The sequence below is a fragment of the Dipodomys spectabilis genome, unplaced genomic scaffold, assembly GCF_019054845.1.
Source record: "Dipodomys spectabilis isolate Male_0828 unplaced genomic scaffold, ASM1905484v1 ptg000187l, whole genome shotgun sequence".
NCBI lineage: Eukaryota > Metazoa > Chordata > Mammalia > Rodentia > Heteromyidae > Dipodomys > Dipodomys spectabilis.
The window spans coordinates 7,561,826-7,588,381 of NW_024870864.1; the positions used below are offsets into that span (position 1 = coordinate 7,561,826).

A 26,556-nucleotide genomic window follows, 5' to 3' on the forward strand; every position below is an offset into this window, starting at 1 on the left:
AACAAAGGAACCTGCTTGGATGACAGACATCCCATGCTCTCAATGATGCTTTTATAAAAAAACATTTCTTTGTGAATGAGGAAAGTTAGAAAGGAAATAATAAAGGAGAAACTGAAGGGAAGTTGGGTGATTCTGCTTAAGTGTCATATAATCATTAAGATATCAAATGGAAATCTTGAGGGAAAGGAACGAATGTTTTCCAAGAGCTACATTTAGGTTTTGGCTTCTGTGTGTGTGTGTGTGTGTGTGTGTGTGTGTGTGTGTGTATGTGTGTGTGTGTGTGTGTGAGAGAGAGAGAGAGAGAGAGACAGACAGACAGACAGACAGACAGAGACAGAGAGATAAAGAGAGAAGCTGGGAAATCATCCTCATATATGCTAGGCAAGTGCTCTGCTGAGCTATAACACCATCAACCCTTGGGGGTTTCAATATAAATACCTTCAAAACTTAGATGAGAAGAGAAATTGTTGGTGGTGGGGTTGAATCCTACAGCAACAGACAAAATACTTCAAAACATTCTCTAGGCCAACATATTGCAGGTTATATTCTCAAAGTGGACATGTAAACCCATAAAGTATTCAGTGTTCAAAATAATGTATTTTTGCCTCATTTTCTTAAACCATATTAAAGCCACTTTTAGTTTGTATTCATCTGTATTTTCCCTAGAGATTAACTAAAGATTATCAATTGAGATTATGTATTAGGTCTCTAGAGTTTATGTATTCTAAGAAGTCTTATTCTAAGTAGTCTTGAAAGATACTAGGATTATTTTGGTGGGAGCAAAATAAAAATAAAATAAAAACGTAAAAACGTAAGTAAAATTATATAGCTTATTGTTGAAGATTTTAAAAGGTATGTTTTTAAAGTTAATCAGTCTTTTCCCATCTGTTAACATATTTCTGGTTCTCTTCATGTGTTTATTAAATATATTGTACTAATGGAAATTAATTTAAGAGACACCCAAGCAATTTAATTTTCTAGAATACATTCCTAGAATACATAATAAATTTGATAAATGCTATATTTGACTAGCTTGTGTAAAATCAATGCATTGCATTCCCAGGATGAAATTAGTCTAAAATATTAGAATATTGATATTATTTTACCTTCTATTAGGTATCATTAAACCTCTGATTTCTTTACTCTTGATAATAGAATAGATTTTAGAGGAAAGTTAGCAATACTTCACACAGGAAAAAATAACCCTTGCCTGATAAATTCAGATGACATTAAATTTGAACAGTTTTCTCCTAAATTAAGAACTGGTTCTCTTTGAAGAAGACTTTGTATAATAGGATGATGCTGCCTGTGCTTTGTTTTAGAATATTCTCTTGAGAATTCCTTACATTAATATTTTTTTAAAAATTATGCTAATGCAGGCTTATGTTTCAGAACTATTGGCTAGAAGCGATGACTCATGCTTGTAATCTCAGCTATTCAAAAAGTAGAGATAGGGAGGACTTTGGTTCAAAGTCAGTCCAGGAAAAACTTAGTAAGGCTTCATTCAATTATAAAACAAGCTGGGTGTGGTATTTCACATCTACTCCCAGCTGTAGGTAGGCTAAGGGTTGGAGAACCATGATCTGAAGCCAGTCCTGGGAAAAAGCAAGTTCTTACTTGAAAAATAAAGCAGAAGAACAGTGGAGTTATGACCCAAGTGAAAGAGCATTTTTAGGTATAAAACCTTGAAGTCAAGCCCGATGCTGCTAATGTATAGATAGATAGATAGATTGACAGAGAGGGGTTACTTCTGGCAACATGTAGGCCAAAATGTAAACTAAAACAATTTAGTTTTAGCATTTATGATACTGTAAATTTTTGTATTACTGCTAAAATAATTGTCTTTCATTTTTTAAAGAATATTTTCCCCCAAAACTGACACTGAAGTGTATAGCTACCACCCTGCTTGTACTTATGAGAATGTCACATTCAGACCCATGGTTTAACTTCCTAGCCCCTTCAGGACAAGGTAGAGCAGGGAATTCGGATAAGAATGTTAGAGTTTAGATTTTCAATATCTTCTGAAAGCCCATGGGCTCAAGGCTTATTTGCCAACCTGTGGTACTTTGGGGAGGTGGTAGAACTTTGAAGAGTATAGCAGAAGGAAGTTAAGTCATTGTAGGCATAACCTTGAAAGAAATACTGGAACCACTGTCTTTTCTTCCCTGCTGATGTAAGGTAAGCAGCTTCTGTGTCATGTGCTTCTGCTATGATGTACTGGACTACCACAGCTTCAAGGCAACAGGACCAAGTGGCTATTGACTGAAACCTCTGATACCATGAGGCAACATTTTTAAGTTGTTTGCTTCTGTTTTATTATTTTTTAACATCAGTAGACACCTGACTAATCCAAAGAGTCAAGGCTTGCTCTTCCAGTGACCTATTCGACACCTGAAAGAGAGTTTATTCCTTCCTCCCCTTAATGTAACAACCCTAACTTTACTTCTCAACCATGCTCTACCTAGGGAGGAAATAACCTGGGTGAGATCACACCTCCTCTGTGGTTTCTTCTCAAGATGTTGTTGTTGTTTAATGTGCTTCTTCTTTCCTTCTGAGTGTTTCCTTACCTCATTCAAACACAGGCTCTGACTTTCTGATTATTTTTTAATGTATTTTTTATTATATATATTTATTGTAAAAAATGTTGTACAGAGGGGTTACAGTTACCTGAGTAGGGTAATGACTACATTTCGTAGTGAGCATGGTTACCTTCTCCTTTGTTTTCCCCCTACCATCACTTCCCTCCTTACCTCCCCAACTCCTCCCACCCCACTCCCCCTGACATTGTAAAGTTTGTTTCCAACATAGTGTCCTGTACATCTCGTCATCACAGTGGGTCAGCCTGCATCCCCATTTAAGCATTCCCCAATATTCCTTCCCCTCCCCAAATTACAAAAATGTTTACACAAAATGCAGAACACAGGCATCAAATCCAGTGAGAACAGGGGTTATACTGTGGGGAGGAACATACAAAAGAAACAAAAGAATTACATAGTGCATTGTAAGTACATTAAAAACACTATCAAGAAAAAAGAAAAAAAACTTGTATCCCTGTCTTGGGGTACATTTTGCTTAACATTATCTCATGTGGTTGTATGTACATAGCCTTTGACCTTCTCTGCTTGTCCTAGACATGTATTAGTCATTGCAAACAAGGGAAACCATGGAACTCATGTTTCTTTGGACCTGGCTTACTTCACTTGATATAATTTATTCCAAGTCTTTACATTTCCTTACAAATGGGGCAATGTCATTCTTTCTGATGGAGGCATAGAATTCCATTGTGTATATATAAACCACATTTTCTTGATCCATTCATCTAACTGAGGGGCATCTATCTGGGTTGGTTCCATATCTTAGTTATGGTAAATAATGCTGAGATAAACAGGGTTGTGCTGGTAGCTTTTGTTTGACCTTGTTTGTGACCATTTGGGTAAATGCCCAAAAGTGGGATTGCTGGGTCATAGGGAAGCTCTATGTGTATACTTTTTAGGAACCTCCATACTGCATTCCAAAGTGGTTGAACAAGTTTACATTCTCACCAACAATGCAGTAGGGTTCCCTTTTGGCCACATCCCCTTCAGCATCTGTTGTTACTAGATTTCTTGATTATAGCCATTCTAACTGGGATGAGGGATGTGGCCAAGTGTCCTGGAGTCTGCCTTTCATGTGTGTCATCAAAGTTAAACCCCAGCTATTTGAAATAACTTGAGTCAGATGGTATCCTTTTAGTGAGGAACCTGGCTCAAACAGTAGAGAGGTTGTATTAATGAGGGGAACTAAAATCATGCTGTTTTAAGTTTTAAAAGGATGTTCATTGGATTATGTAAATAAATTATTGATATGGACAGCTGTCTATACGACAAAAGAAGTCAAAGACCACACTGCAGTTCAATTTCTTGGAAGCATCAGAGCAATTTACTTCAGAGCCTTTGATTATACTTCTTCTTCTGCCAAGAATGCTCTTCTGCTTACCATTGAGGCTTCAAGGCATGCATTTCCATTATAATTCCACCATATCTCACTTCAGATGATCAATCTTTCTTTGACAAACACAGAGTGCAGATTGGGATTGATAGTGGAAGCTGAGTTCAAGTTCAAGCCTAGCCCTAAGTTGGCTGACTCTGCAGGCCTGAGAGATCCTCCTCTGCAGAGGAATTGCTCCTGGTAGCAGGGAGAAAGAACATGGGTAGAAACTCAGGAAGGAAAAATATTGGCAAAGTAAAATTGAAAACCCAATAATTACCAGACTGTGGTTGTTCATACCTGTAATCCTAGATGCTCAGGAGGCTGAGATCAGAGGACGATGAAAGTCCTTGAGATTCTTTGTCTCCAATTAACAAGCAAAAGAGGGTAGTAGAGTTGTGGCTCCAGTGGTAGAATATTAGCCTTCAATAGAAAAAGCTCAGGGAAAACACCAAGACCCTGAATTCAAGCCACAGGACCAGCACAAAACAAGAACAAAACAAACAAATAAAACATCCAGTCCTATGTTGCTGTTATTGTTTTGAGGCATCTCCAAGTTGCCTTTCATAGTGGTTTCATCTGCTATTATGTCCTTTGCAGGCAAATGGGTAGACCTGGGAAAATATTAAGTGAAGTAAGTAGGTTCAGGGAGACAAAGGATGCATGTTTTCACTCATATACAGAAGTTAGATCTAAATTATATGTATATATGCACACATATACAGAGTCATATGCAAATTTGCACATCCATATCAACGAAAGTATGGTATATGCAGGGGAGGGTTTGAATGGTATAACTTCTGTGACCAATTAAGTTACAGTTTAACAAAATGAATCCCAAGAAGCTGTAAATTGTGATATCAAGGAGGTAGAGTTCATGGGGTGATGGTACACCAATGGATAGAGTAATGTTGTAAGAATGCAGATATAATATGAATATTTATGTGAAAACTGAAATGGGAAATTTGGAGGGAGAGGTCAGGTTGGAAAAGATGGGGGGAATGGTGAAAGGAGTGACGATGATCACAAAAATGATATTTTGAAATGAACTCCTTCTATACAACTATTTAAAGATAAGAAAATAAAATTTGCAAACACAATTATCCTTCTATCCCATATTAGCCCTAATGTTCACCCTTCAATAAAATTTAAGTAAACTGATTATGATTTTAGCACTTTTTCTCTTTCCTCCATAGAGCGCACTGTATAAATCCCATTTGTTTTTCTCAAACATTGATGTAGGAATCACTTAGAAATGCTAGGCCTGAATCAGTGATTCTGATTTTCAAGGTCTTGGATAGGGCCTAGACCCGGCATTTACATTTCTTCAGTGAATTCCGGTAATTATGTGGTCCAGAGACCACACTGCTTTAATACACATGCTAGTTGCTTAGAGCATCCAGAAAGCAACAACTCATGTTGATGTTCCCAGGACCCAGGGAGAACCCTGAAATAATAATAATAATAATAATGATGATGATGATGATGATGATGATGTGTGTGTATTTGGTACAGTGATGTTGCATGGTGGTCTCTCATGTCTAGGTCCCAAGATATACCAAGAGTTTGAAGTTCTCCAAGTCTTCCCACTTCTCTCAAGCCTTTCTTAATACTCCCCAACTGCAGTAAGCAGACTCCATGGGTCCTGTTTTGCATGTGGTAACACTTTGGCAGTGAGTTGTGATTCTTGGGTGATTCCTCTGCACAAAATTGTGACTGCTTTAGGTACCAAAAAGTGATAGATAAACGTTAGCTGAATTGAAACCATTTCAAAAGGACAAAAAAAAAGATGTAGGTTTTATGACATGGATATCTCTACATGAATAAACTAGTGTTTGTAATATTTTGAATTTTCTTATTTCACTTTTGATTTTTTTTTCTTTTTGTCGGTCACGGGGCCTGAACTCTGGTCCTGAGCACTGTCCCTCAGCTTTTCAGTTCAAGGCAAGCACATTACCAGTTGAGCCACAGCACCACTTCTGGCTTTTTCTGCTTATGTGCGGCTGAAGAATCAAACCCAGGGCCTCATGAACGCAAGACAAGCACTCTACCACTGAGCCACCTTCCCAGCCCCCACTTTTGATATTTTAAAGAAGTTTTTCCCCCATTTTTATGCTTGGGTCCTCTTTTGAAAACACTTTTACTTGCATTTTCTCATATGTCAAACTCACTTTCTCTTGGTTGTCAGGTTTCCTGGAAGAAGCAGTTCTCTATATAGTGAATTCATGCCCTGGAATAATTAATTTACTTCACATGAATGACTACTTTATTCTGAGAATATGCGGTATACTCTTAGTCACCAAAAGACCCTGGCTTTAATTAATACAGAGAAAACTTTGTCATTGGTATTTGTGGTTGCAAATGCTTGGCACTAGGAATGTCTTTGTATCTTGCAAAGTTTTAATTGAAAAGTTATAACTATTATTTGTATTTAAATTTTCCTGCAATTTTGTCCATACTCTTTAAAAACATAGGCATATTGGGAATGCAGGCAAATGAATTTTGCAGCATTCTATCAGCCAAACTCACTGCAAGCAGTCCAGATTCCAGGAAGAGTCTCCTAACACTAATGAGGAAAAAGAAATCAGAAAAATCACTATTCTTTCTTTTAAAAAGTATCTATAACCTGAAATAATGAGCACAACTTCTTCACCATATGCCTGTACACACAGAAAGAATGTATGAACATATATAATATATTCTTCATAACCAGAATTCTTGCTTGACTACTCACCTTCAACATTGCTGCCTGGTCCCTTTGTCTCTAAAGGTCACATCCTTAGCATTATGGATAAAAAACCAAAACTAATTGAATATGAATTTGGTAGCAATGATAGGCATAGAACCATGCTGAGCAGACATAAATGCTAGACCTTACTCTCCCAAAGTATTCACTCTGATAGAAGGGAAATGAATATCTGGAGAAAGCTGGCTTCACTGAATGGTCTAATGGAGTACTATTTAAAAAACTATCTGTTGAAATTTTGTCTTTGGAAGGTAGTCAAATAACAGATTATCAAAATAGAAAGTCTGTTGTTTTTCTCCTCTGAAGAGTCTGCGGAGCTAGTATTAGCTGGCTTGATTTTTGTCTATGCTGTATTTTGAATGATACGGGGATACAGGAAACCTCAATTGCTGGTGAGTACAAAAGCCACTAATTATAGTGCTTTTGCCTTACCATCTCTAAATTGGTGATAATCACTATACATTTATGTTAAAGGAGGGCATGATAATAACAAAGCAGAATGATCCAGTGAATTCTATACATGCCTGACCTCCACATGGTTCCACAGAAGGTAACCCAACACCTGTCAAAACATGGGCATGTTTTGATATGTTATATGTACCAGGTGCTAAGAGAGATTTTTGAAAACAATGTCAGAAAGTATTGCAAAAAACAAATTATCTTTATCTTCCAGATTTTATTTCCTTCCAAATCTGTCCTCCACACGTCCTTCAGAATTCTCTTCCTAAATGACAAATCTGTTCATATCATATGGCCACTCCTATTAGCAGTACTCCCTTGCAGAATCAAAATGATATGTAGACACTATGCTACGTAGGGAAGATACTTTTGTTTTTCTTATTGACGTTTCTGCTTGGATTTGGAGGACATGTAGAAAGGGCAAGGTAATAGGTAATTATATAATCTGAGATATAATTTATCCTATAGATTCAAGGAACTACAAATCAAACATATCTGGACAAATATTTTTGTATAAAATATTCTTGTATAAATATTTTTGTATAAAATATTCTTGTCCTAATTCCCTATGAAACTCAAGATGCAGCTAGTTGCATTGTATTGGATAGTATGGTTTAAAGTCAGAAGGAGGATGGGCTGACTCATATATGAAGACTATGCATCCATAGGTCTTGGTATCAACTGAAGGACCAGAACCAGATCCCTATGGGTCCTGAGGGGCACTTCCCTCTTCTTTTGCTTGCCTAGTAGACCCTTCTTATTGAGGATGATTTTGTACAGATATCACCACTTTTGTGGCAGAAGTAGCAGTTCCTTTCTCTGAACTTCCATTCCTCATCACTACCACCTGTAGTGTTGGGTGACAACAGTTCTTCCTGACCATTTCTTCCCTTAGATTGCAGACTCTTCAAGGCTGGAATTGTGTCTCACCTGTTTTCATTTTCTTAGATCTTGACACAGAATTTGGCCAGAGTAGATGCTCAGAAACGCTTGGTTGCTATTAATATTCCATTCATAATCTTATAAACTCACATGGACTTTATGAAAGAAAAACTTGCATGGAAAGGAGAAAAATGGATCGGTGATACCAGCTAACAAATGTAAGACTATACTAGGAATATTAGAGGCCAGTAGTTTTATTTTGAAAGGCACTTTAGAATAGAGAAATTTAACTGGAATTTTCTAAAATATAAAAAGGCTGTATAGGCAGTTATACTGGTGTAGACATTATTGTGTTGTTGTTTTATAGTAAGGATTAGAAACCGAAGGCTTCAAATTCCATGCTCATGGGATGTAGGATGACATTTCATTTGTCTTAGCTTGTGGTGCCTCTGTGACATGACACTACTCCTGGAAAGCTGAGGAGAGTCAGCCTACAACATTATAGAAATGTCTGAGCTCTAGAAGCACCCTGTGATTCTTCTGGAAAAATTTACTGTGATGGTGAATACTCTAAGCTCTAGAAATAAGGTTCCAAAGGAGACTGAGAAATGTATATTGTTCTCTGTTGTTGGGGCACTGGTTTGCCTATACCTCCCTGTAGAAAGAGATTAAATCATTTCCTATTCTTATGACAGTGTTGGAGATGAAGTGGTTTGACCTTTGCTTATAGTATACAACAAAAATTTTTGCAGTGGGAATATCTCCAGCCTTTGCGTGAGTGACCACGTGAACCAAATTTACATGATAGACCAGAATGCAAACATTGGATTAGTTGTCCCCTGTCTCTACCGTGTATGGTGCTGTAAATGCACAGCAACTGCTTTTCCTGAGTGGGGTGAGTCTTGTGTGCTGGGTCTGTGGTATCCCTGGCTACCAGGGTGTTCCTCTCCATGAAGTGATGTGGGCCGCACATCACAGACACTTGAGCGTCTCACAGACACTGGAGTGTCTGGCTAGCATTGGCATCTTTCCCCATGTCACATTCACCATACAAAACAATGGAAAGTGACTAAATATTCACATAAAATTAATGTATGTATTATTCCTACCACGCACATATGTCTTCAGTCATTTCTGAAGGGATAAATTTGTTTAATTGATCATGAAATGTTTAGGAGATTTTTTTTTTTTGCTTGAATGGTCCCAATGAACAATCTGAACTTTTGCAGAGGGAAATGTTTAGCACATTTACAAAATAATTATTCTCCAGGTCTTTAAAACTCATTTTACAAATCTGGAAGGTGAAAGAGAAGGGAGAAAGAGAAAAATGAAGACAGAGCAAGCGAGAGACATTAAGAGAAAGAGAAGCACATGAAGAGAGATTCAGAGTGAGTGAGTGTGTATGGGAGGGTATGATTAGAAAGGGGCTAGTATGAAGAACCAACTGGAAAAAAGCTGGCTAATTTGTCCATTGGTTCTCATTGTTCTCCATATTTGTCTATAGGCTTAAATATTTCCTAATATAAACCTTTTAAAGTACATTTGCAGAGGACTTAGAGAATTTTAGGAATTAATATGGACATTACAAATTGTGTTTGTTACAAATTTTCTATAATTAACATTTAACAAAGTCTCCTTAGTTTTTGTTGGTATCCACATCTTTCATTAATAAAACATCCTATAGCTCAGATTAGTAACTGATCTAATATAGTGTTTAACTCTGATTATTTTGTATTGTTAAAAAAAGTCCTGTTTTGAATAGCTAGTCCACAGTCTGAATGATAAAATTTTTTTCTGAAATGTATTTAACTAGGATCCAGTAAAGATGTCTACATACTAATTCACAGAACCTATTAATATCTTACCTTATTAGGCAAAAAATCACTTTTCAGCTGAGATTAAATCAGCCTTTTTATTTTTTTGGAGGAGGTTTCCAGAATCGGAGCTTGAACTAAGGGCCTAGACACCGTCCTTTAGCTTTTTCACTCAAGGCTGACACACTAACACTTGAGCCACAACTCCACTTCTGGTGTTGTAGTGGTTAAGTGGACATGAGTCTCATGGACTTTCCTAATGGTCTGGCTTTAAACTGAGACCCTCAGAGTTCAGCTTCCTGAGTAGCTAACATTACAGGCATGGACCATATTGCCTGGCTTAATGAGGCTCTTAAGAGAGGAGATTGCAATGGATTATCCAGATGGACTTCATGTGATTCCATGATTCTTAAGATAGGGAGGAGGAGATGTGTTCCCAGCAGAGTCGGGTGATATGGACTCCATGCCAAGGAATGTAAACCATCTTTAGAAACTAGAACAGGTGAGGAACACGTTCTCCTGAGAGCTTCCAGAAGGAACCCAGCCTGTAGATACCTTGGTTTTAGCCTATTGAAAATGACTTGGAACTTTTAACTTCTGGTTATCCAAGATGATTAATTGAAGTTTGAAGCTACTACACTTGTGCTATTTCTTTTAGCAGCCACAAGAAACAAATACTGACAGGCTTGTACTTGAGAATGGATGAGTCTAGCTGGCAGGGAGAGGAAGTCTCCTTTTCTACTAGCAACCACTGGGCTCACTGAGAAGTGCAAACAAAGGAGGGTGAGGTCTACAACACTGCTGGCTTTGAATACCATTCTGGATTAACACCTGGCATTACTGTTTACTAGCTGTGTAAACTTGAGTAACTGTACCTCTGTCTGCCTTTGTTCTCCAATTTGTAATGATTAGAATGATAGTTGAACTTGCATCATATACTGGTTTAAGAGATGTAATCCATACAAAGTGTTCACACAGTTCTAAGCTCATATAGCAAAGGGGCTGTAACAGGGACTAGTAGTGCATAAGCCCTCAGTGATTCAAAGGATTTACCACATGTTTATGGCTGTTCAGTTTTATTGGCACACTTAATAAGGCCACTGGTTCTCTCAGAAACCACATAAATCATGTGTTCATCACTCATATAAATATAAAAGAAACACCTGCTTGCTCTGTGACTGTGCTAGCATGTCTATATTTCTCCCTCATTGGTGGAGTCTGTTTTGTTTTCACAGGTGGCACAGAAATAAATATACATATTTTCTATATGAGAGAGAAGTATGTTCCTTGCAATAAAGATTGTGTCTGGTTACCTTTTAGGTCTTAACACATAGGACATTGTTTGCATGGATCTTCCTGTCCACTCTATGTACAGTAGGAAGGTTTCATTAAGACAGCAGAAATCTCAGGGAAGAGGAAGGGATCACATGGAGAGTATGGGATGGTTGCGGGGGAGTGGTGTGCATGTTGTGTCATTACAGTTCTTGAGATGGGAGAATGTGGGAAACATCACAGATCAGCCATGGCTGGCTCTTGTTTAATGGCTTGATTATCACTCAGCAGAAGGTGGAGTCACTCACTTAAATTCTTTCCTCCAGTGTCACCTGCTGATAATGAAGTTCTTTTTATTCTTTATAGGAGGCATACCTCTTCAGTGGGAAACTAGTGAATTGTCACCTAAACTTCCCTTAGTGAGTGGCATTTGGGCATGACATACCTGACAGAGAAGAACCTTTTTTCCCAGAGAAGAAGAAGATATTAAAGAGTGAGAGCAGGTGGTGTGCCAGGTAGAGAGAGAGCAGCATGTAAAGCTGTTATCCACTGAAGGAATGGTGTGAAGATCTTACAATGTCCAACTTATTGAGGGTGTGCTCATTTTTCTCCAGGTGTGAAAAGGTTCCTCATCAGAACAGTGATTGTGAGAGTGGAAAGAAAGCATTCTGGAGTTCCACAATTTTTATAAATAAATGCTAGAGAAGACAAACAAAGATTTTTTGGAGACTACTTATATATTGTGAATTCATTAAAATATATATAATAGAGACAGTGAACTAAGGAACTGGGACCAAATATTTAAAAATGAGTAGGTCCAAGAGACACTTGACATGAAGAACTGAAATGATTGACACCCAGTTATATGGAGAGGGGCATACTGAGGGGATGTAACAGGGAAGAAAAGCCCAATGACACTCTAGTTTTGAGTTTACTATTTTACGCAGTAATTTGGGATTTTTAAGTAAGAACTTAGTATAGAGAGAAGACAAGATTGGTTTTTTAGGAAAATAGAAGATTTCAATTTTATTTTGGACTTGCCTTATTTGGGTTCTATAAATAGAGCTGATATTGAGACCATGGATCTGGATCTAGGAGAACAAACTCTAAAAACGAGGGGCTAGAGATCTGGATGAGGCAGGGTGGTCCAAGCCATGACATGAAGGAAGACCTACACATATATTTTGATCTACAGATCACATGAATTTATAAAGTGCAGTCAGTTATGTTGTAGGAGGGGTATAGCTGGAAGGGAGGAGCGATAATTTAGGCTTTAGGATCTAAGTCTGCTATTCAGATTAGGGCCATTGTCATGTTTAAGTAGAAGCTCTATCTTCCCTTTCAGAATCACAGCTTGTGCCATGACTATGAATAAATATGTAGAAGAAAATGTATCTCAGAAGTCCTACACGACCATCAAGTACTTCATGAAGATGCTGAGCAGTGTCAGTGAGACCTTGATCTTCATCTTCATGGGTGTGTCCACTGTGGGGAAGAACCATGAATGGAACTGGGCCTTTGTCTGTTTCACATTGGCTTTCTGTCTCATCTGGAGAGCACTGGGTAAGGAGCATTTGTTACTTAATGATCATTGAGTCATCCTAACACAATTAAGTTTTCTTCTTTCTGATCCTTTCGTTTTGCTGCAGTGGCTTCTTCATCCTCTTTATGTTTTCTTTCTTTTCTGCTTCTCCTTTCCATCTTCCTCCTATTCTTTTTCTACTCTCTTTCCTTTCCCTTCTCCTCTCTCCTTTTCCATTTGTTATCCTTCCTTATCTCCTCCATCTTCTCCCTCTCCTCCTTTTCTCATCCTTTTGAAAGTTTTCTTTTCTTCCTTGGTTTCTGCAGACCTTTGCTGTAAGTCAAACTGTCTCACTTAGGGTCGATAATTCCAATAGATGAAACTTTGTTATTCCAGAACAATAATTGTCAAGATTGTAAGACCTAGCAGTGTTAATAAGGCATAAGAGAAGGGGAGAAGCTTTAGTGTCTATCGTGAAACACTGTTCCCTGTTTAAGAGGCACAGAGCAGAACTCTTCACATGTTGATATTCTGGCCTTACATAGTCTTATTTTATTTTGCGTTTGTCTTTGTAGGTGTCTTTGTCCTGACTCAGGTTATTAACTGGTTCCGGACCATTCCCTTGACCTTCAAAGACCAGTTCATCATTGCCTATGGAGGACTCCGGGGTGCCATCTGTTTCTCCCTAGTGTTTCTCCTTCCTGCCACTGTGTTTCCTCGGAAGAAGCTGTTCATTACGGCTGCCATTGTTGTCATATTCTTCACTGTCTTCATCCTGGTGAGTGGAGCTCTTTTTCCCAGAAAATACTCTTTCCCAGAAGGAAAGAAGGTCACTCAGACTATCCTAAAGAATTCTGTTGACAGGATGCAAAGTGGCGCAGATCGGTTTAGGCTTTAGTAGTCATGACAGTAGGGAAAATGATACTTCCGGTCTAAGTTCATGTCATTGGATTGTCCTGGGTGTTATGAGAGTCCAATTTAGTCACTTGGCCTGCACATAGGAATTGTTATTTAAGGAAACTCAGCTAAGTGTACTAGGCTTGCCATTGGAAATTCATGCACTGCACTTGCTAATCCTTGTCATTTGCCTTGCTCTCTGACCTAATAAGTATACTTGTTAAATGCTGGTTGTGCACTGCAAACTTCTATTTGACAAGAGTTGAGTGATGTGGTGCACACCCCTGGGTTAGAGGAGGAATGGGTGAATTGGGCTTACTATTGGGAAGCAGTAGTGTGCTTTTCAAGTTGATCAATACGCTAACTCTAGGGATATTATATTTGGTGGATATTCATTTAGTAAATATTATTGGCCTTCTATTATGTGTCATGCACTTATTTTTAAATTTATGACAAGAACATAAAAAGATTATTGTTTCCACAGAACTCATATTCTTAGCAAAGTGGCAAACTCTATACAAGAAACTTAATAAGAAATGCCATATGGCTTATGGTACAGAATGCAAGATGCTATGAAATAAAGGACAGGATATCAAGCCTAGAGATGGCAGAGGATGGGTTCCAATTTTACATTGATTGTCAAAGAAGAGAATAGTGAGAAAAATGACATTTGAGTGAGGACTTGTATGTGTGGAGGACTTAGCCATGCTGAAGAGTACAGAGAAATGGTGTATTCTAAGGCATTTTCTTGGCTAGGGTAATGGGAGAGGAGGGCAGATGGTATGTAGCAACAGGGGGACTAGATGAAGAAGATTCTGGAACACTACATTAGATAGGACAGAGCAGGTCTGTTCTTATTGGCTGGACTTTTCTCCAAGCAAAAAGGAAGCTATTGGAAAGTTTTGTACAGAAGCCTGATGTGTTGTGACATACTTTGTAAATGGATCATACTGGACTATGTGTTAAGAACAGATAGAAGGAAAGGAAAGAAATGAGAGACTATGGTAGAGACCAGGGCAGGCATCAGGCAGACCCTGGTGGTGGGAGGAGAGTGTGTGAGAAGTGGAGAACCTAGAGGTCATTTGGAGGTGGAAGTGTAAGTATCCTACAAGGTCAGATATGGATGTGAGAAAGGATGAGGCACAGGCAATGCCAGGGGCTGTGGTCTAAGGAACAGGAGGGACAGATGGGGGATTTGTGTGTGGAGCAGACAGAGGAAAGAAAGTTAGTAGTTCAGTTATTGATCTCCTGGGTGAGTCCTGTCTGTGAGCCCTGCAAGTGGAAATGCTAAATGGGTAGATATGAAGAGCTTGAAATTGAGAAAGCAGTCCTCAGCCTGGTATGTGAAATCATGAAGCTGGGCGTGCTTGCTGGGGGAGTGAAAACACATATTGAAGAGAAAGAAAGAAAGGAAAGAAGGAAGGAAGGAAGAAAGAAAGAAAGAAAGAAAAGAAAGAAAGAGAGAGAGAAAGAAAGAAAGAAAAAGAAAGAAAGAAAGAAAGAAAGAAAGAAAGAAAGAAAGAAAGAAAGAAAGAAAGAAAGGAAGGAAGAAAGAAAGAAGGAAAGAAAAAAAAAAAAGAACAAGGATTGGTTCCTTAGCTAGCCCCCAGCCTAAGGAGGAGAGAAAGCAGACCAGAACAAAAAAGAAAGAAAGAAGGAAAATCAAGTGGTGTTTTTTGAATAGTCACAGAATGCTTTCTTAGAACTTGACCCAGATTGGAATATTTTTCATTTAACTCATTTAAACCCTGGGAACAATTCTGTGACATCTATTATCTCCTTGAGGAAAGAGGAACACTGAAACTGAGGTAAAGGAATGATTCCAAGTAAAAGGCAGACCAGGTTGGTTTTAAGCAGGAAAGAAGTGTCTGCTAGAGACCCTAGGCTATAGGGAGTGTCCATTATTGTAATGGATATCACTGTTCTCCTCTTTCTAGTCAGGTATACAGGACTGGTCAGCCCTCCTTCATTCAGTCTTCCAACAGGAAGAGCACACTGTGCAAAAGGATGCACTGGAAGACCTTGACCTATATTACATCTGTTACTGTTTTTGTAAACAAAAAAAAAAAATCACCTTTATAATGACGGTTCCCTTCTTGGGAGCTAGCAGTGTGGTATATCAGGCACTCAGAGCAGGGCTTTCCTACATGCATTACCTCATTCCATCCTCATAATAACCCTCCAAGGTGGAGATTAGGTTTACCTCCTTCAGGGAAAATCCATTTTCTGCTGACACAAGTTGAGCCCAGAATGGGATACATAGACTAAGCTCTTCACTTATTCCATGCCACTTAGTCAATTAAAGAAGATATATTTACCAGTTATAGTCAATAGTATAGCCATGCATCACCCAATGGCAGGAATTAGTGCTGAAAAGACATCATTATACTTTGCTGTTATGAACATGATAGAGTGTACCTATACAAAGGGAGTTGGTATGGTCAACTATGCATCTACACTATGTGGCACTAGTCTTAAACTAGTCTTAAGTTTTTCCCTCCTTCCTTCCTCCCTTCCCTCCTTCTTTCCTCCCTTCCCTCCTTTCTTCCCTCCTTCCTTCCCTCCCTCCTTTCTTCATTCTCTTCTTCCTTTACTCTTCCCTCCTTCCTTCCTTACCTCCTTCCTTCCTTCCTTCCCTCTTCCCTTCCTCTTCCCTTCCTTCCTCCCTCTCTTCTTTCCTCCTTCTCTTCCTTCCTTCCTTCCTTCCTTCCTTCCTTCCTTCCTTCCTTCCTTCCTTCCTTCCTTCCTTCCTTCCTTCCTTCCTTCTTTCCTCTGCTTAAGGCTTTTTGTTGCTGTTGTTAAACTGAGACACAACACTCACATTGTCCTAGGCCTATGAATGTCATGATCTTTCCCTTTTCCATTTTGTCCTACTCTAAGTTCCCTAATGGTGAAAACCTACAAGAAATGGTTGCCTCCTATGATAAGTAGTCTGCCCTGCTCAAGCAATCTTTATAGTTCACATTGTAAGCAAAACAAGTAGAAATGTAGTTTAAAATAATGGTGAATCATACAGTGTAGAAAAGAAGTGAGGGCTGAGATGTAGCTCAGTGGCAAAGTGCTTGCCTGGCAAGTACAATGTCCTGGGTTTGATACTCAGTACCAAAAAGAAAATACAAAAAAATACAGTTTAAAACAAACAAACAAACAAAAATTAACCCTTAAAAAAACCGGTTGCTGGTGGCTCACACCTGTAATCCTAGCTACTCAGGAGGCTGAGATCTGGGGATCATGGTTCAAAGCCAGCCTGGCAGGAAAATCCATGAGACTCTTATCTCTAGTTAAACACCAGAAAACTGGAAATTGTGCTGTGGCTCAAGTGGTAGAACACTAGCCTTGAGCTGAAGAGCTGAGGGACAGAGCCCAGGCCCAGAGTTCAAGCCCCATGACCGACAAAAAAAGAAAGAAAGAAAAGAAGTGAATGACAGGCAGAGACTGATAGCTAATGTCTGTAATCCTAACTACTTAGGAGGATGAGCTCTGAGGACCACAATTTGAAGCTAACCCAGGAAGACAAATCCAAGAGACTCTTATGTCTAGTTAACCAGGAAAAAGCTAAAAGCAGGAGTAGCTCAAATGGCAAAGTACCAAGCTTGATTACAAAAACTCAGGGACAGAGCTCAGGCCCTGAATTGAAGTCCCAATAACAGACACACACACAGACACACAGAAAAGAAAAAGGAAGGAAAGGAAGGAAAGAAAACTACAAATGCATGAGTAATAGAATTGTTTATTATTGTTATCAAGTGTCATGTGCTGGACATGGTATGAGCTCTCTTTTTATGTGTCTGGCAGCACAGCAGGTTTGTTTATACCAGCAGTACCATAAACACACGAACGTTGCCTTGAGCTATGATGTTGTAACTGCTGGGGCTGCATATCCTAGGTGGTAGGAACTTTCCACCTCCATTGTAATCTTATGGGCCCTCTGTTGTATGTGTAGCCTGTTTTTGACCAAATGCTATGTTAGAGTTAACGTGCACTGAGTTTTTGTTTGAATCTCCCATGTGGATTTGAATCCCTACCTTAAACTCAGAGGACACTGTGGAGTCTTCCAGGTTAATGAGTGGTGCTACACTTCCTTGACTTCATCTTTTGTCTTTAGTAGCTATAAGACTTTTTTTTTAACAAGACCTTCAAATTACCCCTTTTACTCTTTGCCTGAGGCAAAGTTATAAGGTGAATCTAAGGGCAGACTATTTGTCAAGAAAGACCAGGCAAAGTGATTGATTGGCCTTTTCTTTCAGGCCTGCTTTCTCTTCCTCACTTCCCTCAGTGAATCCTGTCAGGGTATGCTATGCTTCCAGGGTGAGGGACTGCTTTCCATCCTTCTATAATGGAGGCTATCAGATCTGAGAACCAAAGACAAAAATAGAATCAGGTCAGCCTAGTGTGACTAGGAACTAGGTCATTGGGAGAGGAACATAGAATCCATGATCTTCTACTTAAGTGTGTCTCAAACACCTACAAAGGCAAGACCTTTGTAGTCACATGTAGAGTGACATCAGAGAAAGGTAGAATTCAAGATAGGACTACCATAGCTCAGAGGTGTGTGTGTGTGTGTGTGTGTGTGTGTGTGTGTGTGTGTGTGTGTGTGTATGTGTGTGTGTGTGTGTGTGCTGGTCCTGACATTTAAACTCAGGGGCTGGGCACTATCTGATATTTTTTGTTCAAGGATAGTGCTCTACCATTTGAGCCACAGCTCTACTCTGGCTCTTTTGTACTTAATTGAAGATAAGAGTCTCTCAGACTTTTCTGCTTGGGCTGGCTTTAATATCATCAAATCTCAGCCTCCTGAGTAACTAGGATTATAGGCATGAGCCATTGGAGCCTGGCTTTCAGACTTTTTTAACTATTAAGTTTATCAGGCATAAAATTATATTTTTCCAATCAAAACAAACATAGCATAGGCAAAAAAGAACACATTTCAAAAATATCTAACACTATGTATATGGCTATATACAGGCTAATTAGTACAAAGTATCATTGTTACACTCATAAGTTTTATCTATTTTTTTCTTGAAATATAAGGAAAATGTTAGTTACTTATGCTAATGGTCTATATACTCACTTTGAACACATATAAATTATATTTATATTTAATACTTCTTATGTAATAAATACTCTTGTTCTTTTGGTTTTTAATTCAACTAATAAAGATAAATTTCTATATTTATCTCAGTGTTGACTAGTAACATTTTGCAGCATGAAACAATATTTATTAATTAAGACTTAAGTTCTGGTTCATGCCCCTTACTTCAGAATTTCTTAAATGATAAGTTCTTCCAACCTGATGCTAGTTAATTGGCACTATCTTCAAAGATATAATTTTATGAAACATTATGGTTTAGTATTTTACATTGTAATGTGTCTTGAGAATTTAATCATTGCCTAAATCATGTGGATAATTTGAGTATCACCTTAACATGTTATCAGAATGTAGATCTGCTTATAGAATATTGACTGAATAAAGAAGATGTTTTAGGGCTGGGAAGGTAGTTCAGTGGTAGAGTGCTTGTCTTGTATGCATGAGGCCCTGGGTTCGATTCCTCAGCACCACATAATGAGAAAAAGCCAGGAGTGTGTCTCAAGTGGTAGAACGCTAGCCTGGAGCTGAAGAGCTGAGGGACAGTGCCCGGGCCCAGAGTTCAGGCCCCATGACTGATTTTTTTAAAAAAAAGATATTTTACTAATTTTCAGTACATATTTTCAATATGATTAGTAACGTTAGTTTATAAAATATAAGCTATTTTTTGCCAGGTACTGGTGGCTCTTGCCTGTAATCCTAGCTACTCAGGAGGCTGAGATCTGAGTATTGTGGTTCAAAGCCAGCCCAGACAGGAAAGTCTATGAAACTCTTATTTCCAATAAGCTACCAGAAAACCAGTAGTGGTGCTGTGGCCAAAGTGGTAGAGCACTTGCCTTGTGCTGAAGAACTCACAGTACCAGGCCCAGAGTTTAAGCCCCACAACTGACCAAACAACAACAACAACAACAACCAAAAAACCCATACACACACACACACACACACACACACACACACACACATACACACACACATATCTCTATATATCTCTATATATACATGTATAAGCTATTTTTCATGCTTGAAAGTTATATTCAACGTTAGGGAAAGCTAAATGAAGAATACAAAGTACAGGTTTTGGAATCAGGATAATTAGATCCAATCTTCTGAGTTTGCTTGTTGTAGTAGTGTCTGAGGGCCTCCATTTCCCTAGCTATAAACTCTAGGTCCTGTATCTCCCCATCAGAAAGTATGGGTGGCACAGGATTTTTAACTCCTGCTTTAATATATTATACATTAAATAAAATGTTAACAGAAGAGAGAAAAATATTAGCTCCTTTCAATATACTTTTATTTTGAAGGAAAACATAGAGTACAATAAATTTCTAGTTAATTTCTATAATCCCTGTAATCCCATGGAAGTTCTCCAGAATTCTGTAAGTTCAGTGGTTGTCTAAAAGATAATGCACTAAATGAATCAACAGGGATTGATGAGCTGGAATTCCAGACAAGGCAGTCTCTCTTTACCACTGTTGCAGTTTGGTGATACAATTTTCTGTAACCACTGTGCAGACTAGAAAGCATGCAAGCCAGTGACCCAGCCTTTTGTTGCTTTAAGGGTACAGACATGAGTCTCCTGGGTCTGAGACAAAAGACTTTATTACTCATAATGAAAGCATCAGCCAGGATTTTGTGTGGGTTTGTGTCCATTTTCTGTAGCCTCTGGTACAATGGAGGTGACACAAAGGGCTCATGAAAGACATGGGCACATGTAGACATGCTGTATTAGAGGAGGAAAGAACAGAATATAAGGATCTATCCACTTTCTGTAGAGGGTGAGGATATTATCTCTGTTCATTGTTCACCACCTTGAGAAAGGCCTAGGTATAAAGGAGTATTATAAGTATCATTGAAGAAACATGTAGGAACATGTCCCAACAATTAAACAAGAATCCAGTGATTTAGCCTCTCAAACTGAAGTAATGATGTTCATTATTTCACAGACGATATGAAGACCCCAAAATGTGGGTCTTCATTTTGTTGGTCATTCATCATAAGTATTGTTCAATAATAATGCTTCCCATGCCTGTAACTAACATGCCATTGCTGGATAGAATTCCATGGAATGGAGTTATACAATCAAATAGTTCATCATTTAAATAGAAAATGAAGGTGAATAAGTCAGTGTGTGAGAAGAAAAGTAAGAGCTATTTCCCAATGTTTTTGACTGAGCACTCAGGTAAGAGAGGTGAATTTCAACTTAGCAGAGAGTACATGGGGAAGTACTAGTTTTGAAGGGTAGAAAATCAGGTGTTTAGTATTGGGTGTGTACTTTTGCTTGCTATATGTCCGAATGGAAATATTGTCTAGGCAAGGGATGTATGAGACTGGAATTTATAGGAAAAGACAGAATGAGAGATGTAAATTTAAAACTCTGACATATATGCTAGCTTTTTAAAATATAAGTCTGCCTCCTTTATAATTCTACATAAAAGTATACATAATTCTACATAAAAATATAGGAGCATGATTTAGTGAGCAAAGTATAGTATATACATGAATGAGTAAAGCTTTTGAACAATAAAAGTTTTAACAAAATAAATACCAAAAACTGAAATGAGATTGTAAGGGGGCAAGCAGTATGTGTGTACGTGTGAATGTAACAAGTAGCAGGAGACTAATATAACCTAAATGTTCAATGTACAAATGTGAGAAAGAAAATAGGAAATGAGAAATGAGTGTAGGGATGGGAGGGAGCAGATGCGACAAGGAAAAATGATGGTAGGATTGACTGTGAACAAGATGGACATGATGGACTTAGAGGGACCTGTTAAATTGTCACTCCCTGTACAATATTTTGAAGTTCTGAAAAAAAAATGAAATTAAAATGAGCATTAGTCCAAGAAAATCATTCAAGGAACAAGTCCAGAAACAGTAGAGAGAAAATAAGCATCTGAGAACTCAACTTTGAACCATAGCAATATTTGAGAATTGAGGAACCTAGACAAGATAGATGAACAGTAGGAGACTGAACACAGTGGAAGGTCCACCCACAAACCAAACATCAACAGTATTCAAGAGGAAGAGGACAATAGAAACTTTGACAAAAGTAGTTCAGGCAAGATGTGATTGGCGAATGGACCATTGAACACGGCGATGCCGTGAGGGGGTCAGGGATCATTTTCACAGAAGCACTGTGGCCATGAAATCCTAACTGACTGGCTCCACGAGAAGCAGAGGGACATGGGAGACAGGAGGGCAGGTGCTGGGGAAAGGTGGTGGGCAGATGAGAGTACCTCCTGGAAGAGCCTTTGTTTCAGTTTTACCTGACAGAAGCCATAGCACCATACTGTGGATGACACAGTAGAGTGGGAGACAGGGACAGTAGAGGAAAGAGAAAGACATGGCTTAAGAGGTAACAGGTCTTCCACAGGTAAGGATTATATACTGCTAAGGGTTGAAAGCCACACACAGCCCAGGGTCAGGAGTTTCTACTTGAATACTTGTGGAGTTCTCAATCCTCTTGCCCAATCTCAACTACACCTTGTGTAACTGGGTTTACAAGATCTGTGATAAGTTTGTAATGTGAGAAAGGTCACAGATAATATAGTATGGCAATGACAGAGCTGTGACGGTTTCTTTTATTTTTTAATAAACTAAAGTAGTGCCTTCAAGTTTGGGAGTAACTTCTCACTAAGTGAGCAAAGAAATATAAGGTAGTTTCTCCTCCTCTCTCTTTGTTTGTAAGTATTAATTTTGTAAACAGAGCTCATTTTTCCCCTAAAGAGCAGACCTTTGAACTGGCTCCAGAAAACTGATTTATACTTCTGTTCTTATGTTCTTACATTAATGGAAACAGGGGCACAGGTGAGAGGAAAGGAGAGATAAACAGAAGAAAAGCCAATCTAACTGTCCTGTAATTCTCCCAGAACTTGTTGTCAAATGATCCTCCCAGCCTGACCTTACCATGAAGCAGTGTGTTTATTGTGCCAAAGCTGAATAACAGGTGAAAAGTGACTTGTGATTTTCAAATACAATTTTTAGTAGTTTACTGGTAGGTTTAGTCATTTATGGTGATTTATAGTGGGTAGTTGATAGGTTTTTGTTTCAGTCTACATGGATAATAACAAGCTAATTTATCTGTCTAAGCCTTTTCAAATTGCTTCCCAGGTGACCTAAATCAGAAATATCTCAATGAGATAAAATAAGTGTCTTCCCCAAGGTACCACATTTTTTTCTTTCTCCCAACCTTGGGCTGCTAGAACCCCAAAACCACCTAACTTGATAAGTACCTGTGGCTCACAGGTAACCTTAGCTACTCAGGAAGCTGAGATTTGAGGATCTTAGTTCAAAGCCAGCCTGGGCAGGAAAATCTAGGAGACTCTTATCTCCAATTAAGTAGCCAAATCCCAGAAGTAGAATTGAGGCTCAAGTCATAGAGCACCAGTCACAGAGCTGTAAGACAAACCACGTTCATAGTTTGTCAAGCCCCACTACTGGCACACAAACATATGACTCCCCCCCCCCCACCAAATAATCTAGCTTAAGTAGAAAAGGCATATACAAATTCCATTCAGCTCACCACTACAATAGATGGGTTAATGCAAGGAGAGGATAATAAGAAGGTGATGAGTAATTCCATGTTTATTAAATAATTCCTATTAACACAACAAGACAATTGCAAATAATTAAAGCAGGGGACAAATTCTAAAAGGAGCATGTTGCTTGAGTTTTATTAGTTGTGTGTGATTATATGTTAGATTTTCACAAATTTAAGTTGATCTGAGTGTTAGGACACATTTACTTCTTTTTGGTTGTCCAGTTGTGATTCATTCATTTAGTTCATTCACTTCTAGGTTATCTGTAAACTGGAAGAAGTGAATGGCAGGATGGAGTTAGTCTTGTATACTATTATTTATTTTTATGCCCTATTCTTCCAAATACTAAGGACTCCCTTGTTAATTACTAACAGAATCCTCCTAAGAAACAAATATGGGAAATAGAGTTAATGTCTTTAGATCACACTATATTGCTTTAAAAAGGCAATTATTTTCCTTGGCCTACTTAATAAACTTGTGGCTTCATGGAATTTGGAATTCAGTAAAGTCACTCATCTGTGAAAACTATGTTTGCACTCATTTTTATTATAATTACAGAACACGTGTTGATTGGAAAACTGTTTTTATCTCCTGTTATTTCAAAGTGGTAGACGGAAATACAAATAGAAAACAAGACATGTATTATACCAAATATGGTCAAAATTAGTTAAAACAAAGTTTGAGCTAAAAAATGTCTAAAGCTGAATTGTTGGAATAATAATAATAACAACAACAACAAAAATCAGCAACCTGCTCATAAAAATGTGTCTATGGATGGGGTGGTGAGTATAATGAGTCAGGGTAGTAATCCCAGTCACTCATTTTTTAATTTAATGTAACTTTATTGTAAGAATGATGTCAGAGGTGTTACAGTTACATAAGTAAGGTAATGAGTGTATTTCTTGATGAACATAGTTAACCACTCCCTTGTTTTTCTCCTACTTTCCCTCCTCCCAACTCTCCTCTCCACCAAGTTATAAAGTTCGTTTCCAACACAGTGTCTTTGAGTATCACTGTTGCATTGGTTCACCCTATGTCCTTTATCTCACCATTTTGTTATTCCCCTTGCCTTCCTCAAATCAGATAAACATATATACAAGACACAGGGACCAAAATAAAAAAAAAACAGTGACAACAGGGGATAAGCCAAAGGGAAAAGAAAAACAAGACAAAAAATAACTTCCCATAGTACATTAAAAACAAAATGAAAAGTAAGAAATTAAAAAAACCCTCTTGTTTCCATATCATGGAGTTCATTTCAATTAGCATCATTTTATATGGTCATACGTACATAACTATTGAGCTATTGTGATCCTCTACTAGGACTATCCTAGGGATATACTAATTATTACAAATGAGGGAAACCATGGAGCCTATTTTTCTTTGGGTCTGGCCTATTGTACTTAATATGATTTTTTCCAAGTCCTCCTGTGTCCTTACAAATGGGACAATGGCATTCATTCTGATGGAAGCATAGAAATACATTGTGTATATATACCACATTTTCTTGATCCATTCATCTACTGAGGGTCATGGGCATCTGGGTTTGTTCCATATCTAAGCAATAGTAAATAATGCTGCAGTGAACATAATTGTGCTGGTAGCTTTAGTGTGGCCTTGTTTGTAGTCTTTTGAGTAAATGCACAGGACTGGGATTGCTGGATCATAGAGGAGTTCTATGTTTAATCTTTTGAGGAACCTCCATACTGCTTTCCAGGGTGGTTGAAACTACTACTATAATGTAGTAGGTCCCTTTTGACCACATCCCTACCAGCATCTGTTATTTTTCTCTTGATAATGGTCATTCTAACTGTGGTGAAGTGGAATCTCAATGTAGTTTTGATTTGCATTTCTTTTATGGGCAGAGATGTTGAACATTTCTTCATGTGTTAATAATTTTTATTTTCTCTCCAGAGAGGTCTCTTTTTAATTATTTAGCCTGGTTATCAATGGGGTGGTTGTTTCTTTGAGGATTTGTTTTTAGGAGGTTAATTTTTTGAGCTCTAGATATACTTTAGATATGAGACCCTTGGGCTGGGAAGGTGGCTCAGTGGGAGAGTGCTTGCCTTGCATGCATGAGGCCCTGGGTTCGATTCCTCAGCAGAAATAATGCCTTAAGTGGCGCTGTGGCTCAAGTGGTAGAGCGTTAGCCTTGAGCTGAAGGGCTGAGGGACAGGCCCAGAGTTCAGGCTCCACGATCAGACCCCCCAAAAATTGTAAAACAACAACAACAAAAAAGATATGAGACCCTTGTCTACTGTATGGCTAGTGAAGACCTTCCCCCAAACTGTGGGTTTTCTATTTATCTTGCTCACTATATCTTTGGAATCCAGAAGCTTAGCAGTTTAATGTGATCCCATTTATCTAGCCTTTCTTTGATTTCTTGTTTCTGGATCATTATTTAGGAAGTTTTGACCTGTGTCAAGGAGCCCTAGCGTAAACAATATCTATTCCTGTAATATTTTCAGGGTATCTGCTTTTACCTCGAGGTTTTTGATCCATTTGGAGTTGATTCTAGTGCAGGCATGGTAATATATAAAGATCTAACTTCAGTTTTCTACATCTGTATAGCCAATTCTGCCTGCACCATTTGTTGAAGAGTCTGTCTTTCTTTCATCTGATAATTTTGGCTTCCTTATAAATGATTAGGTGGTGATTGTTCTGTGGGATCATTCCTGGGTCTTCAATTCTATTCCATTGGTCCTCAAGCCTGTTCATGTGCCAGAACCAAGCTGTTTTTATAACTAAGGCTTTATAATAGAGCTTGAAGTTTTGTATTGCTATTTCTCCAGTGCTGCTCTTCCTGCTAAGGATTCTTTTTGCTATTTGGGGTCATCTGTTATTCCATATGAGTTTTTGGATTGCTTCTTCTATTTTATTAAAGGATGTTGTTGGGATTTTGATGGGTATTTTATTGAATTTGTAGATAGCTTTGGGTAGCATTGCCATTTTCATGATGTTAATCCTCTCATTCCAAGAACATGGGAGGTTTTTCCACTTCCTTTGATCTGCTTTAATTTCCCATTTAAGGTTTTTAAAGGTTTCCTCATAGAGGTCCTTCAACTTTTTGGAAAAGTTAATTTCTAGGTATTTTTGAGGCCATTACAAATGGTGTTGCTTTACTGATTTCGCCTTACTCTTCTCATTGTTGCCATACAGAAAAGCTACTGATTTTTATTTTGCCAGTTTTAGATCAGCTTGAGTAATTTGGGAGAGGAATCGATGGTGTTCTTTAACTAAAGGATCATGTCATCTGCACAGAGGGAGAGTTTTATTTCTTTCCTTATTCACGTCCCCTTTATATTTGTCTCTTGCCTTATTGATCTGGCTAGGAATTCCAGTACTTATATTTAAAAGAAGTGGACATTGTGGAT

At 38.3% G+C, this 26,556-nt stretch overlaps 1 protein-coding gene across 2 annotated transcripts in view; it reads left to right on the top strand.

Moving 5' to 3' along the window:
• Nucleotides 1-26,556, top strand: part of Slc9a2 (solute carrier family 9 member A2) — a 116,162-nt gene that overhangs the window by 53,935 nt on the left and 35,671 nt on the right. For both annotated transcript variants that reach the window (XR_006149916.1, XM_042695396.1), the window contains exons 4-5: nucleotides 12,485-12,702; nucleotides 13,237-13,439. Coding sequence is in view for 1 of the 2 variants with exons in the window: in XM_042695396.1 (XP_042551330.1) it covers nucleotides 12,485-12,702; nucleotides 13,237-13,439 (421 nt within the window). In the remaining variant the exon portion in view is untranslated. The remainder of the gene's footprint in view (nucleotides 1-12,484; nucleotides 12,703-13,236; nucleotides 13,440-26,556) is intronic.